This window comes from Poecile atricapillus, chromosome 12 (genome assembly GCF_030490865.1).
Source record: "Poecile atricapillus isolate bPoeAtr1 chromosome 12, bPoeAtr1.hap1, whole genome shotgun sequence".
Taxonomy (NCBI): domain Eukaryota; kingdom Metazoa; phylum Chordata; class Aves; order Passeriformes; family Paridae; genus Poecile; species Poecile atricapillus.
In genome coordinates, this window is record NC_081260.1 from 13,120,998 (window position 1) to 13,138,495 (window position 17,498).

A 17,498-nucleotide genomic window follows, 5' to 3' on the forward strand; every position below is an offset into this window, starting at 1 on the left:
TGAGCAGGGCTGTGCCCAGCAGCCTCATTTATTACATCCCCATAATCTCTCTTATCAGCTTACCTGCAGTAAGGCATTAGTAAAAGCCAAGCCACTCATGAAAGGGGCACCCTCTCCTATGTGAAAAGTCAATCAACATGTTATATTGTTATCAGGCTCTCAGACAAACCTCTCTTTGTACAACAAAATGTGCAGATACGGTGCCCTGACTATCAGTGTAAGGTTATCTTGTCAGGCCTTTAGCAAGTAGCACCTGATCTGCTTCTGTCTGAAATACACCTTTATTGTTGTCCCTTAAAAAGAAAACCAGTTAAATTATTTTGCCTTTCCACAAGGAAAAACAGCAAAAAAACCAAACCAAACCAAACCAAAAAAAAAAACCCAACAAACAACAACAACCCACCAACCAAAAAGCAAGACTGTATCCAAGTCAGGAATTGTATTTCCCAACTTCATCAGAATTCATGTGTTTTCAGCCACAAAAAACAGATTCATCATCCTTTAAAGATAAATATGGCCATCACTATTGCAACTGGGCACATTTTTGCATACTTGAAATTGTTTTGAGGCGCTCAGTCATGTCAGATGCTGCACTCAGTAACAATTTAAAGAAACATTAGTTCCCAAATTACACTGTTGAAAAGTATCTCCTGAGACACCCTGGCATAGTACAAACTGTTATTGAAACTTGCAGCCTAACTAGAGGGTGAGCCTTTTGCCAGCAGACTGGCATTGTAAACATCTGGGAGTGATGAGCAGTCACAGATTCCCAAAGACCTTGGCACATTTTTATGTGTTATAGCAGAAGAACCATCTCATCTGACCTTTAGTGTGTTTCCAGCCCTTCAGCCCCAGCCAGTCACCCCACACTGAGCCCACAGACCACCTTTATCTTCCAAAAGAAGGATTTAAACCAATGTCTGCTCACACTGGGAATGTGATGCACCATGTGATCTATGAATATCCCCTCCTTTGATTCAGCTTTTTAAAAAATGGTACATCATTCCTTGCTTTGGGTCAAGAGGCAGAAGAGGTCCTAAAAATACCAGATACAAATTGCTCAGATGGACTTTGATCTGTAAGCACAACTGAAAAAGTAAAAAAAAACATTTTAAAAATGAAGCAAAATTGAAACAAACCAAAAAAAATAGAACCATGGGACTACTATGTCCAGTGGATTTACTTGCTGATTCCATAGATGATTTTTGCATATATGTAGCTTTACTCAAAGTACAGATTCTGATAGATGACTTTGTAATTCTTCAGTTATGGAATTATTGTTTCTTTGGAGGAACTCAGGGCACAGAGGTCACATGAACCCTTCAAAATGTACACCCTGTGCACAGTGTGAGGCCTGCAAGAGTCACAGCAGCACAGCCAGCTGAAGGATGCTATGAACAAGTCCTTCTCCAAACACCACCAATAATTTTCCCAGTGTCAATAAAAAAAAAATCATTTTTTGCTGACGTCAAAAGTAAATTAATGAACTTGCCACTCAATTAGAGGGGTCAGTAAACTGCTACATGTGACTCCCTCTCCATCTTTTAGCTTTTATTTAGACGATGATGAAGAATTCTTGACTTTCAACCAGATCTTCATTAAAAGAAAAACTCAATAAACACAAATATTTGAAGGGGAAAAGCATTAATCAGGCTATTGCACTGTTTTAGTCAGTACAATTCCAGCTCTTCCATCAGAATAATCTAGCTGACATTTGGCCTCGTCATTTTTTCACCCTGGGACAGGATGAATGTCTTGTAAAACAGCATGTTTCTGCTATCCTTGCTTCAGTCAAGCATTCAACAGCACTCTCTTTGGAGGGAAAAAAAAATAAAAAAGTAGGGGGGAAAAGATAAAAAAAAGTAAGTTTCTGCTACTAAAATGAGAGTTGGAAGCCCTAAAGCTTTTAGCAGATAGAAAACCCCATGGGAAGGATGCTGTGTCAATCCAGCCCAGCTCACCCAGTGCCTGAGCCAAGGACAGGCCAGCCCTGCTGAAGGCTGAGCAGAGCTGTGCACAGTAAATATTGGTACTGCACACATGATATTTGTCAGTAGGACCATCCAAGCGTGCAGGCTGTTCATCAGGATGGGACAACAGCCACGTGGCCCTGCACTGTCAGCAAAACCCCCCCAGATGGGGATATCTGCCACCTGTGGAAGGAGTGCTTTAGAAGTCACTGGGGTATTTGAGAATGCGTGTCTCAGCAGAGGGATGAGCAGCCCGAGACACGGCAGTAAATGGAGCAGAGCAGCAGATGCAGGTGCTGGGATAGGGGCAGAGCAGTGATCACTGTGATAAAGGATGGGAATACATGCTCTTGTAAATATTTTAACTAGGGTTGGTCTGTCTCCCAGCACACACGGAAGTGAGCCTCGGCAGACTCTGATTGTTATTCCCAGCTTGGGAGCATCCCCCTTTCCAGCACACATCCTCATTTCTAAGGAACTTTCCCCAGGGAAATGAGCAGCAGAAACCAGGAGGGCAGTGCCCAAAGTGACCTTGTCTGGCCTCCCCCTCTGCCATTCCCAGCCACCACCCTGACAGGGCGACCCCTGGTACTTGTTTGAGCCCCAAAATGAGCAGCCTCAGGGAGGGAGCTTGGACTGATGGCACTCTCCTGAAATAAACCCAGGAGAAAACAGGGTGAGGGGAGGAAGGTCACCAAAGGCTGAGCTGTAGGAACATTGCAGCACTGAGACCTCTAAGACATGGAATGCTTTTCTGGCCATTGGGAGCTGTTTAAAAGCAGAACAGGATGGAAGTTGCAACTCACAGGGTTTCAGAGCAGCTTCCAAAGACGTGGTGCAAGACAGAAAACAGAGGGGTCCTACTCTGTGCCCACACAGGGCACAGTCACCAAACAAACACAGAGACCTCCCCTGCCCTGTGACGTGCATTCCAAATTCCCATTTGGAAGCAACTGTGCCTTTGTAACATGGAAAAAGGGGCTACCAACAAACAACCTTTCCACCTGGGAAAACACCCCACTTGGCCAGCTCAGAGGCAATATTCAAGCCTGCAATTTGATGATGACAGCACTCAGAAAAAGCCCTGCCAAGAGGAAAAATCAGTGGCAAAGCAAGCTAGAAGTTTTTTTAAGTTACAGATCTGGGTAAGTCAAGGGGGAGACCATGCTGATTCTTCAAAAAGCACCTAGGTATGGCACAAATTGCTGGAAACCCACAAAGGGTCTGGCAGCAAATGGGCAGGGTGCAGGAAAACCTGGGGCTTCCTTGAGGGCTTAAACTACAAACTCCCTCTCCCCCTTAGAAATAGCCAAGGGACAGCTGAGAGCAAAACTAACTGCAGGTTATTGCAGCAGGAGCAGCCAGGCAGGGGAGCTGTTTTACACACACAGACTTCCAGAGCCATCTTTATATATTTTTACTGCACACATCTATCCTTACATATCTCATGGGATGAGGCCAACTTCCCTTCCCAGGACAAACTATTTCTACTTTATTCTGCCAAAACCATCTGTTCCCAAGACAACTTTTGTTGCTGCCTAACACAGATATTCTGGAAGAGTAAATCTTCTCCTCAAACTCCCAACCCCTTCCCCAAGTTGCTGGATTGTTCAGAATGTTCTCTGGGTGCTTCAGCTACTAAAACAGATATCTTCCTCCCAGCAAAGCTTGTGAGAAGCTCAAGGGCACAGGGAAGCTGGACCAAACCACCTTTGCAAAGCCCCCACAATGCCTGCACCTCCTCTCCCCCAGCATTTGATAAAGCCCACACCTGGCACAGGAGCCTGTCCAGCATCCATGTTTTAATTTCAGGCTCCCTGGCAATCACCTCTTAGGTTCCAAGTGGCACCTGGAGTGAGCACACCTGAGCTGAGCTCATTAGTGAGTGGCTGGCTGGAGCATCAGCAAAGCACCAACCACGCCAGGCTCTTTTTCCTTTGGATGCCTGGTGCAGGATGACTGATCCCAGCAGGCTGCGAGCACATGTTTGCATCACAGAGCCTGGAAGACATTTGCACTGACTCATAATTTGGGGGGGAATACTATAATTCATTTGCAGACATGATTTGCCATTGGTGTGGCATAAATATGTGTGTGTCTATGTACAGAGCTCTATTTTTAGAGCTGCATGGCCAGGGTGCCGGCTCCATGGGTACTCCGTTGACAAACAGGATGCACTCTTCTCTGAGCTGGGAGGTTTTCAGTCCTCCCCCTTATTGTAAACATCATCTGCCTTCAAAACCCTTAATGTGTTGCAGATGTGACAAACAATAAAAGACCTATCATAAAAAAAAAAGACTGCCATCTCTGTGTTTCCCACTGGGCCAACATAATAATGAATTTATTAGCATATAGGGCTCACCAACATATGTTTATAGTCACTCACAAACTTTAGACTTGACAGTTTACAAGTATGTTTAAATCATTAAAGTTTAGGTTGACTGTCCAGTTATTACAGGCTCATTATAAATAGGAAACAAAGGTTACATTTTATACAACAGGCGATAAATCAAAACTAGTCTGTATTTTAGACTGACTTTTTTCCCCATCTTTTGCTCTTTTTTCATCTCCTTATTTTCAAGACCTTCTGAGGGGACATCTTGGTGAGGCCAGTGCTCAGCAGATGTTTGCAGTTAGCTGGCAGGACCCGTGGCACCCACACTGGGGAGCAGGAGAAATTCCCACTGCATCCGAGAGATGCAAAGACCTCAGAGGCAGCAAACTCTGCCAAGGTCTTCACTCAACCAACAGCCAAAATCAGCACCAGCCCGAGACACTCACATCTTCTCCTCCTCAAGGCATCACCAAGTCCATCTGCAAAGCTTGGGAAAACCTTTGGAAGGGAGGAGTTTTCCACTGCCAATTTCCTCAAGCTGAACAAAGCACCTGAGAAAAGGAGGGAAAAACCCCAAACTGTGTCCCCTGACTCGAGGGTCACCAGAAGGACTCAAAGATGCTCAGATGGGGGTTTGGCTTTGACCACTGCACTACAACACAGCCTGCCATCCATGTTCCTGCCTTGACACTGCATCCAGCAAGGGATAAAACCAGGGGCTCGGTAACACAACCCCAGCCTCTCCCAGTCCCTTCAGCCTCTATTACAGGGTAACCACCTTGGGAAGGAGAGAGATAAAGCCACATTAAATGTAAAAGTTCATTTTGTAAACTATTTCCAGATTTCAAAGCCTGGCATCATTTCAAATCGGCATGCTACCCTAAAATTTAGAATTTGTGGAAGTGGGGGGGGATGTGGAATGGTTTCTGGTCCCTTTTATTTCTTGCTATGTACATGTGATATGATGGAAAAAAATTAATTGAAAAATACCCTTTCAAAGTAAAAAGAAATATCATTCTCAAAAATGTTGAAAGTGAGTATTTCCACACCATCAGCAACTTTTCCTGGGCTGGTTTCCAATATAAAACTTGAGCAGAGTCACAGTTTATATCCAATACCAACCAAATAGGATTCTGTCACTGTCATATCAGCTTCACCTTTCTGCTCTAAAGCAAAACACAAAAAAAGAGTATATGGCATGGGCAAGCAAGGAAGAAAGCCTCTCTGACAGCACAGCTTGTGCCCACTGAGCTCAGACAGTGCCTTAAAGCCCTGCTGGACAAACTCCCCACTCTCAGCAGCCTGAAAGACTTTACCTGCCAGGAACCCCGTTCCCCAGAGACACAAGTGCTTTAAAGTTAATATTTACCCATCCCCGAGCAAAGGCAGCAGCAAACACCCTCCAGCAGAGCAGCACAGGAGGACAAGCCCTCTCTCCCTGCTGCATGGTCCTGCTCCACAGCATCAAGAGGGGTCTAAGTTGCCAGAAGGGCAAGTTACCAGGGAGATCAATACAGTGATCAAACCAGCCCAGAGAGGCAGAATAAGGCAGAAAGGATCATATATCTGACTTCAGAGATCACTGATGATAGTGTGGGGAAGGCTTTAAGAGGAAATTAGAAACACATTAAAAATAGCATCAAGGTGTGACAAAGATCATGGAAAATGAAACACATATCTCTGCTCTCAGCACAGGACACTGTGAATCACCTGTATTTCTTTAATATAAACTTTGCTATTTAGTTCTTGGATGAAATTGTGTTTTATCCCTCTCAAAATTCTGTGTTTCTCTTTCAGACTTGGAGTGGAGGACTTGAAAAGTCTTTTCTTTCCCTTACTTAATATCTGAATACATGTATTTTATGCATTTTACATAATGTGTCAATAATCTTTGATATGAGACTGGCATTTAATATTTCAGCTCTCACTTCATTAAGGATATTTTAATTATCCCAGACCAATGGGAGGGAATTTATAAACATCTGTGCTTCGTTTAGGAGCCCAAATTTGCCTTTTAAACTTCAAAGCTGCAAAGCTGATTTTATCCAGGTTCAGTTGTCTGGTCTCTCGAAGAGCACCGTGCTGCACTGGAACCAGCATTAACTGGGCCGAGCCTCCAGCCACAGACAACATCCAGCACTGCTCATCCACGCTGGACACAGCCTCCAACAGCCTGGGCTTGCTCACACAAGCAGACCAGAGCTCCACAAGCTGCTAAGCTCCACAGGGTGGTCAGTGGGTGTAGGAGAAGCCCACAGCAGCAGCAGCAGCACGTGTGACTGCCAAAGTCACAAATGGTCCTTTGCTTTCTCCTCCCAATGGGTGACCAGGGGCTACCTCATTAATAACATCAGGAGTGGCTCAGGGCTGTTTTCAGAGCAACCAAAGACATGACTCACACTGGCAAGCAAAGTAATTTTTAGGTTCTCAAGTACCTAAATCACTTCTGCAAAATGAGCCTGAGGTATTTGCAAAAAATCATTGGGGGTTTTTAAACCCTACATCAGAAATAACCTTCATTTGCTGCAGTCAGACAAGCCTTCCTGACTTTCTGATGCCCTCCAGGAAGCTCATCTCAAATCTCAGGATTGCAGGCAGCAATGGGAAGGACAGAAGGGGGTGACCCTGGGACCTACATCAGATTTGCAACTTGCCTCAAATCTTCTCCAAAGGGCTGCCCTCAGTACACCCCTACAGAACCAGCCTGGAAAAGCAGAGGCATTTCCTCTCCAGCTGCTGCCTGGACTGGCACCATGGCCAGCCAGAACAACTCTGGGCATCTGCAGCCTCTGGCTGTGGAGGGCTCTGGGGGTGCCTGCAGCGAGTGAACCCAACCCCAGGGAGCAGCTCCCCACACCATCACCAAAACCTATAGCCCACAGAGGGGCAGCTGCTGCAGTCCCACCATCCCCATCACCTGCTAAGAAGCGGAGCTGGTTCCTCACTCGCAGCTCTCCATCCCCAGAGCCTCTGCCGCACTCATCTTCATCGTCGCAGTCTCCGCTCTCCTCCTCATCCTCCTCCTCCTCCACGGTTTTTCCTGGAGCTTTTCGACGGGGCAAGGTCATCCCTCTGAGCAGCTGAAAGACATGAGAGGCCACAGTCACCCAGCTGCTTCCCTCCAGCCTCCCTGCTGCTTCATCCTGCCCTCGCTGGGGGAGCGCGGCTGGGACACGAGTCAGTGGACATGGGACAAGAGCCCAACACACTCCTTGTGCCAAAGCACCGAGGAGCTCAGGTTCATTCATGGACAAAGCTGCACACAAAACTTCAGTGGAAGAAACAAAAGGAGGAGGCAAAACCTCATTGAGTCATTCTGCCCTTTGGCTTCTGCCCATATGAGCCCTGCAAGACCCCAATATCACCAAAGCTCTGAGGTCAGGACAAAACACATGTCCAAAGTTAGGCCAGACAGAGGAAAAAACAGTAGCAAGAGAAACCTCTGTTCAGGGAATCTCACTACTTCCAGGATCTCTCTCCCATTTTAGACATAACACATGAAAGGAAAAGGCAGATCTCTCAGGTCTGTATGGACTCCACAAACATAACCTAAAAATCTCATTTCTCACTCTTGAAGCACAGAGGATGCTAGCAGAAGAAGTTTTTGGGGTAGCCAAGTGACACAATGAAAGCATCTTATAAAAGATGTTTTAAAGCTGAGTCCTGAGGAACAGTGAGAGTTTGCACATCCCTGAGACAGGAATGCCTCCCCTGAGCACGAGGTCAGGAGCACTTTCCAGACATGGGTGGGAGCTCCCCACGCTCCCATCACAGCACACAGAGGGATTAGACACATTATAAACTATCAGCTTCCCCTCTTCATTGACTTTCCTGATTTTGCTTTTCTGAAAGCTGCCAGCTACTCCATCATAAACCCAGATCCCCTTTGAAAAAGTGTGAGTCAGCTAGTTAATATATGCTGAAAATTTCTGTCACTGCCACTCTGCTGTTAAAAGCTTCTTGAATTTAATCTCAGCACTGAGAAAAAAAAATAAAAAGGATAAGTAACAGAGAAGATATTGCAAAATGAGAGCTTTCCACATGCTTCAGGGGTTTGGTTAGTTCCATCTCTTGCAGCAATATGCATGCCTTGCAAGGCATTTTTTAATATCTGGAATCTAGGTTATTTTTAAACTATTAAGCTAGCCTTAGAAAACAGTTTCTAAAATATTTATCTCCTGAAGTTTATACAGCCTTGGAGGAATGCCTTTGGCATCTGGCTCGCCCTGTCCACAGCAGTGTCCACATACCTTAGTGTTTATATTAGAGGAGCGTAACATAATGAAAAACAAATGGTTCCATGTGAGAGCCCTTTGGGTTCCCCAGCTGCAGCAAACCCTGGCACGTGCCAAAGTCTGCCCGGTGTGAGAACCACGTTGGGTGAGTCCCACATCCATGGCAGGCAGCAAAATGCAGCTCATCTCCTCAGAACTCAGGGGATGTGCTTCCATGACCTCCAACAGGCTTTGGCTCAGGCTGGTTAAGTTCACTTTTCAGGAATTTCACTTTGTTTAGACATTTACAGGCCTCTCCCAGAATATGGTGCAACCGCAGAAAAATAACAAATAACAAGGCAAGTGCAGCACCGGGGGTAACACAGGTGCCCAGGAACTGAGCATGCCAACCACACAAGCCTTTACAACATCACTTGTACTTTGCTCCTCCAAACAAAGCCCCCAGCCAGCAGCAGTCCTCAGCTGAGGTGCAGTGAGGGTCTCCCATGCACAGCAGGTAATGAGCTCAAACCCTGTGCACCACTGCCAAAACCTGAGCCCATCGAGCTGGAAGGGGCCACAACTGTTGAGCAGCAGGATGCTCTCTCCTCTGTGGGATCCCTGCTCCTCTGCATCCCAGGAACAGAGCAAGCCAGACAGGACCCCACCATGCAGCCCAACTTTCATCACTTACCCAAAAAAAGCAGAGGAACTTTCTGGCAGAGAGAATTAAGCTTTGGGATATTTTCAGATTTAATAAGCTCAGTGGGGGGAGGCAAGGGAAAATCGGGATTTTTCAATTGTGTGTTTGCAAACATTAAAATAACTGAGCATTTCTTGTAGTACTACTTTTTTTCCTTGGCATGCCATAAATTAGCAGCTTAATTTCTATGCCTTTGTAGCCACAATAAAACAGGAACTTTCTGAGAAACATCACGTGGGCCCCAACTTTGGATCAAGTGAACGTGACATCCCTTTGCCACACTGCTCTTTCCTTTGCCAGGAGAAAAGCTCCATCCTCAAGCACGCCCTCCCCAGCTGCTGATAACTACAGAGAGGTTCAATTAAATTTTACAGCTGCCTGTGGGAGAAATAGAGCCCATGACACAAAACCTACTGGAAGAGTTAGCAGGAGACCAGACATGGGGTGGAAATCCCATTCCACTCCATTGGTACATCCAGAGCCAGGAATGCTGTGGGATGTCTCATCTTCATCCAGAGCAGCAGCCCTAGTCCCACTCATCAACCATTCCACAACCTCCCTGATGGTTTGCATGCTTTATGAAATTATATTTGGTGTACTGAACATAGATTCCCCGTCTTTAAATAGCAAGCAGAGCTGACTGTACCCTAACATTACAGTTTATTCATGTCCTGTGGTTTAAAGCCCATGGTAAGAGGCAGGAAAATACACAGTCTGGTGATCACTAAAGTAGTATGTAACAGTGAGATAGCTTTAACTTAATCACAACTCACCCAGCTGTAAGAGTTTACTGTCATATCTGGTCTTTTTGTTAAACCATAATGGTAAAAATACACTGTAACGTAGCTGATGTAAACTGGAGCACTCTTGGTGGGAGGCCGGGCACACACAGGAGGGGGCTGAGGGGCTTTCCTCCCCCATCCACACCAAGGCAAGAAACTCCCTCTGCTCCTCACCACAAGTTCTAACAGATCAGGTGTCTGCCAGTTTTATTTCCAGCCTCATCCATATTAAACCATGACCCTCTGGATGGGAAGGGTGGGCAGTGCCAGGGCATGGGCACGAGGGCCTCCGAGGGACATTGGGCAGTCACATCTGGTGTCCATGGACATCTTTGTTATCTTGTGGTGTCCCTACAGCTTAAAACACGAGGCAGATGGGAATGGTGTGCCGAGTCTTCCTGCTAAGAAAGCTCCCCAGGGCATCCCAGCGTGATTTACACAATTCTTCATAACTGTACAGTGACCAGACAAAAACAGATGCAGCAACACAGGGTAATGACTCAGCTTGTCTTGGACAGGCCACTGTATGCTGAAACCTTTTTAACTCCTCATTCTTTACAACCACTTTACTCAGAGCTCCCCATCCCACCAGCCCACCAAGCCACCTGGTCCTATTTTTCCAATTTTAAGATAAACAGTGGGAGCTGCAACATACTTTTTATCATTAATCTCCCATCTCTGAAAAGAGTTCAGCATCATGTTTCTTGGACTGCAGTTTAATAGCTGTTTTCTCCTTTTGGAAATAAGCCCACAGTATTGCAAATATCAATTTGAGCAATACCCAAAATTGTGCCCACAAATTCAGATTAAATACTGTCAGCAAGCTACAGGCACTGTGCTCCTTTAGGGCAGAAATCATCCCTTTCAACACACTTCAAAAATATGTAAAGTAAAGAGAACAGCCAAAGAGATTATTAAGGGGAATAAAAGACTTTTAGAAAAACATTTAATTCCTTCATGAGTTTAGGGGAGAAGCCTGATTGATATTTGTAATCTTTTGGTGGACAGAGCTGTCATTTAATTTAGCTTGCATGACTGAAAGAATTTAACAAAAAGTGTTCCAGAGAGTTTCGCTGAAATTCTTCGCATGTTTTTAGTAAGCCTCTGGAATACGATCAAACCTAAAATGCTGGAGAGGATGGAGACTAAACTTACAGCTAAAATAATATTCAGAATTGTAATATATGCTTAATAATCAAGTATTCACATCAAGAAAAAGTGCCTCAGTGCACAAATGACTCTGGAGCCCCAGCCATGTGTCCATGCGCTGCTTGGGACCAGGAAGGGAACCCTGGGAACTCATCCTAGCAGTGAAAACCAGCTCCTGGCTCTGCCAGAACCCTCCCAAAACTCAAGGAATTTCACCAGCTCACAGCTGCTTGCAAAGCTCAGGATGCCTTCCTTCAGGAGCCTGGTAAGGAAGAGTTTTGGAAGAGCAAAGGTGTTATTTTCCTTTTCATCACTCCAGTCACCCACTCCAGGCACACACTTACAAGTACCTGGCACAGGTGCTGAGATACTTCTCACACAACTCCTGAGATTCCCAACAGATCAGCTTTTTCTATTTTAAATTCCAGCCTGCTAAAAACATTGGGGTTTGGGGGGCAAAAAAACTAGATCTTATGTGGCCAATCCTGACCTTGAAATCTGCAATACCAAATAATTTATGTGTGGCTTTTGAATCAGGGCAGCATCATGGGAAATGTGCAGATTTTCACACGATACTGTTCCCTGTTAACAGCTCATTACAATGTACAGAAGTATATTCCCATTATGAAATACAGCTGGGGTTGTTTTGCTTACGAAGGTCATTATCTGATCACAGGCAAGAATCAGGGAAAGGAACCCATTTTATAAGGCTGAAGTTGTGGACTTTTTCAAAACTCATGTGTTTTGAATTTGGTGGCCTGATCATACACAAGCATGCAACAGCAGAATCGATTCTCTCCACTTCCTCTGCTTATTAGCTCTGGAAACAGCATGGAAAAAATTATCTTTTATTAGCAAATACTTTATTATTTAACCAACCCTCATGAGAATGCTGGTGCCCTCCACACCCCACTTCTATTTCACAGCTCCCTTAGGTTTATCCACTCTGTGGAGAGGCGCCTTGGTGGCACAGGAGTGTGCACCAACACAAACTCAATGCAACATCAACAGCATCATTCTTTTTATTGCTTCTTTCCAAGCTCCAGAGACCCTTCCCCCTCCTGGGCAGCAGCAAAATGCAACACACAGTACAGAAAAACTCAGTGATCCCTGGTACCAAGCACCAAACTCTATTTGAAAACAAGGATATTTAAAACTATCTGTAAATACCAGGATCTGTACTTCTGTCTAGCAAGAGTGAACACACACGAGCGTGTGCACACCAGCTCCTCTGATCACAGTGTTGGCCCATGGACAGAAGAACCCATTTTGGGAGGAGAACATCTGAATTGTGGTTTCCTTATGATCCTTCCAGTTGGCTGCACCTTGGCAGCACGGACATGGCAGAGAAGAAACCTGTTCCTCATTGAACTCCTACTTCAAGCTCAGCAGAAAAAAGAATGATCACTAATCAAAAGTAAATAAAGTGAAAGCAGACTTTGGAGATGGAAAAGTAATTTTCAGTGCTTGGGAAAATGATGAGTTGGAGATGGCCATTTTCTCAGCTGCTCTAAAGGGCAATCCTGCATTTCCCTGTGCTGTCTCCTTTGAGACATTACAGGGTTTGTGCTACTGGAGCTGAACTCAGCAGACCAAACCCCAGACAGCACCTCCTGCCTGCTCTGAGCAGCATGGGCAAGGCATGGCCCTGGAATTCCCTCCTCACACACTGATCTTGGGTCACTCCTGCTTTGTGGCTCCACACCAGTCCGTGGTGATGGGTTACTAAAGTTGTAAACCAGAGTTCTGAGCTTGTATTGTGGCTCCTTAGCCATAAAAATGTTGCAGTCTTTAATTCTAGCACTGAAAATACCTGGAACAGGAAAAATCCCTGCCATGCATCACTCAGGGTTTACCAGCACAGCAGGACCCACTTCACTGTCTTCACAGACTCCAGAGGAGATGCTCTTGGCTGCCTGTAAATCAGATTTCCTGGTCACTCTCCTGATAGCACAAAGAAGCTGGTGACAGCAGTGAATTATTGACCAAAGGGTGGCCCTGCTTTATGGATCATCAGCTTAATTCCAGATTAGCTATCCAAACTGACAACATCCCTATGGGTAAAGGAAGACGGATAAAGACTCCTAAGTGCTGGCAGTAATTAACACCAGTCTGCACTGGACAGTAAATCTCTTTTGGAAGCAGAAGGAGCTACCAAGGCATTATGGATTGCTCTGGTTTGGTGAGGGCAGGCTGATGCCTGGGACTGGATGCTCCAGTGGAGGTTAAGCCCTGGCTTGCACCATGGCAGTCACAGGGACCAGCTCCTGTCTGCTGTCCCCCAGGCAGGAGAGGTGTCACTTCCCTGGCCTGAACAATGCTCAGTTCATCACCAGGCACACGTGAAAAGCAGATTACTCAGGCTTTACGATCAACTCATTCACCTTATATCCAGTTCCTTCCCCTTCCATCCCAGCTATTTATGGCTTGTTTTTGTGCAGCAGTAGGAAGGAACAGGACAGTGTGGGTGCCAAGCAGGGCTGAGGGGTCCAGACCAGCCTGATGGGGCCCTGGGCAGTCCCTGTCTGCTTCTGGCTCATCCCCTGAGCCCTACATCAATGCCAGTGCTGGAGAAATGCTGCTTCTCCCTTCAGGATATTACAGCCCCTTCTCCTATTTTGCCTTTCCAAGCCTTAACTATCGCTGGCCCTTCAGCTTCCCTTCCTACATCTGCTCCCATCAAACACAGACATCCCTTAAATTCAAAAAACCCAGTAATTAGACCAATCATTAAACATGTGGTTGGACCAGGCAGTAGGTGATGCCTTCAGCACTCTGCTGGAGTCTGCCTGGACCAATTCCTCTCAGGATCAGAAAGACTTCCATGAGCTACCACTTCCCTAGAAGCAACATAGGAATGCAGCTGTTTACTGCAAACACCCCCTTCCAGCTCTTCTTCACTTTGCCTGGGCTGATCAGGCACATTAGCTACCCACACCTGTCAAGTGGAGTAGTTAATGTGCCTGATCAGCCCAGCCAAAGTCTTTTGCAAAGATGCTCCCTTTCTTGCTACCTGCAAGGGCTGTCTTGTCCCCTTTCCACACTCTTCTTCCTCTAGCATCATATCCCTGCTCCTTTTCCCCACAAAGTTTCTCACTCTCCTACCAGTTCCCCAGCTGCCTTCCCCTCTCCTTTCCACTTGCTCTGCATCACTAGAAATGAGAACCTGGACCAATTTCTCCACCTCTCAAGCAGCCACCCCTCAGGGCATTGGCAGCTGAGTGAAGGAGGGGTGTGGGAGCCTACATGGGCCAGGACCCATCACTGCTATGATGCATATTTTCCAGATTTTGTTTAGTTTTGTTGGAGCAGAACTCTGCTCTTCTATCCAAACACCACTCAGGAAGGCCCAGAGAGCACGTCACCAGAAGATGAAACATGAGACAACACGCAAAGTAGGAGCACAAGAAACGAGACAAAATGGGCAGAGGTGGAGCCATCAAGCACCTCATTGCCATGGCATCCTTCAGACATCTCAGCAGGGATGGAAGGTGCCTGGATGCAAGAGCACCTAGAAGGACATGCAGGTCTCACACCACCTCGAGCCATTTCCTGTAACAGCCCCGTGGTTCTGTAGAGGGGATCAGATTCTGTAGAGGTGACTCAGGCAGGGGGTGCAGCATCCAGGGGTTCCCACAGCCTCCTCCTGCCCTGCCCAGCCCAGCCCATTGGAGCAGCTGGGAGATTTCCTCTTGGCTCAGGCTCTGGCACACGAGGCTCTCCGGCTGTCAGCGACGTCTGCAGGGCTGCCTGCGAGACAAACATCTCGTCCTTGGCACCAGGTAGGAAACAGCAAGCTGAGACCTGGGCCGGAAGGATTTCTTTTCTTCCTCTTCTCCTTCTGCAACACAAACCCCTGTCCCAGCTGCTTTCCTTTTCCCCTAAAAGCTCCTGGTGGAGAGGCACTCCTCAAATTATGTATTTTTGTGCACAGTGCTGTGTTGCACAGAGGTTTCTGCCACAACCCCAGCTTGAGTCACCCTGGCTGCTTCCTGCCCTCCTGGGGGCTGCTCATTCCAAGCTTCACTTTTGCATTCACTTCCCTTCAAGGCTCTGGAAGCCCAAAAAGCAGCTACAAACAGTTCTGGCAGATGTCCCCTGGACCACAGAATTTCACAGGGAACTGAACAGCTGCCTTATAAGCCAGTTATCTCCCATCAGACAAGACAACCCCAGCATGGGGTTAATCATCAAGCTGTTGATTTCAGCAGAGACTTAAATCAGGCAGGGGGAGGAGGACTCCATGGCAAATGCCCCCAAACCTGTTAGCTGGGCAGGATCAAGCAGCTGGTCTCTAATTAATGGCTGATGGCTGGACTGGCTCCTGGGCAAGGTCTCAGCTCTCCTCTGTGCTCAGAGCACGGACACTGCTTGCAAAAACCAAAAAAAACCTCCAGGGACACAACTTTTCCAATGTCAATATTGGCACCTAGGATGGGTCTACCAACAGGATAAGGAACCAACCATCCAGGCTCCAGCATGGGCACTGCTGACACAGTGGGGTGCAACTCATCACTGATGCTGAATGTACCCAACAGCAAGGCTCAGGCCTCTGGAGCTGCAGGCTGGAGGAGCCCTGCCTGGTGGGGCTCTCCCACACACAGAGGTACAGACACCAACTGAACAGCTGAAGCAACTCACCATTTAAATTAAGTTCAAAGCTGGTGACTTTATACCCTCCCTCAGTGAGACACAACACTCACAGAGGAAGCCCTGAAATGCACCTATATGAGTCTGACCCTCAGTTTTTAGATTATGTGCTGCAGGAGAAGGTCAGTAAACTCCTTCCCCACCCATAGGCAGGAGGCATTCAAGGGGTCCTGCCAAAAATAAAAGGTAGCTTCCTGCCCATCACGGTATTTGTTGATGGCTCGAACACCCACCTGCTGCCAGCTGCCTCCCACTTCCTTGCTGACCCTGCTGCATCAGCAGCATCCTCTTACACATGTCCTCAGCCAAGCCCATTTCCTTCTCTGAAATATCACTCTTGGCAGTACAGCCAAGCGAGGCCACAGGCAGCTAATCTTGCTGCAACCCAAACTTCTCTCTCTGCTCACAGTTTGATGTGCTGCAAGGGCCACCTCTCATTACATGAACACCAAAATACAGCCCAGCCTCTGCAGCCAGTTACAGGGCAAAACCAAGCCAAGAAATTTAATGAGCAGCAGCATTAACCAAGGGGTATTTACACCTGTACCCAGTACAGTCAGATCAAAAGGGTCTCACTGACTGGGAGCAGGGGAAATACCTGCCACAAGTGTGCCTTGTGTCCCCTGTAGACACAGAGTGTGGGGTGAAGTGGCAGAATTGCACTGAGGAAATTCCCAGCTGCAACCTGCCCAGCACATGAAGCAGCTCAGGGTGGAGTGGGAGCCTCACAGCCATTTGTGCCACACTGCCTGTACACCATACCACAGCTGGGCACCACATTCCCACAGCCCAGCCCAGGGCTGGAGAAGGAAATTCCTGTCAGAGCTGGCCCTCTCTGCCCACAGCGGGCCTGACAGTGCTGCCTTTTCCTCCTGCCCCTGAGAACATCATCACTAAGCAGTCCTACACCACCTCAAACTGGAATCAAAAGTAATATTATTGTTATCAAGGCTTTTTCTTTGGAACAAAAGCAACTGGATTTCTTCTGCAGCCAGGAAGACCAAAGGTTACCTTCCGAACAATGAAGATTAGCTCTTTGAATCCCAGTCCCCAGTCAGGACCACATTTTAAAAACCTTGATGTTAAGTCGAATTTTGGAGAAAAACATGAGAAAACTACCTAAAATCCCACTAACACCAGAGAGCTGTGTCCTTCGTTACCAAGCCCATCAAGGAAGACACCTGCCTCAGACATCTACTGATTAAATTACAGCCTGAGTCACAGCACAAGGCGACACTTGATACAATTAACCAGGCCCGGAATAACTGTAATTAACTGTTAATCTGCTATCAATAGCTCCACTTACACCGGGTTTTGCTGCACAAGGATTCCTTCAGGTTTGTTTCCTCCACAACAGGATAAACTTCAGCTCTGGTACAGGATATCTGGTGTTTGTTTTAAGGCACCACTGTGCATCAGCTGCATGCTCTGAACACAAAAGCAAATGAATCTCCTTTCAAGGTATTGGTCTGGCTTTTTCCACACCTGGTTTCCACAGGACTGTTTGGAGGATGGTCCCTGCAGGACACACCTGAAGCACCTGTCTCCCCTCCAGAACCGAAGCCACAAAGTTGAAACCCTTCACATACATAAAACCACTCCAGAATCCACCTCTGATGGAAAACAGGCACACAAACACACCAGGTACAACCAATCTCTGACCACTTAAAAAAACTCCGTGTGGGTGACCTGTGG

General features: G+C 46.7%; 1 protein-coding gene across 2 annotated transcripts in view; it reads right to left on the reverse strand.

The window, feature by feature from the left end:
- Positions 1-17,498, reverse strand: part of GPC3 (glypican 3) — a 141,591-nt gene that overhangs the window by 19,313 nt on the left and 104,780 nt on the right. For both annotated transcript variants that reach the window (XM_058847850.1, XM_058847851.1), the window contains exon 7: positions 7,223-7,385. In XM_058847850.1, the coding sequence (XP_058703833.1) occupies positions 7,223-7,385 (163 nt within the window). The remainder of the gene's footprint in view (positions 1-7,222; positions 7,386-17,498) is intronic.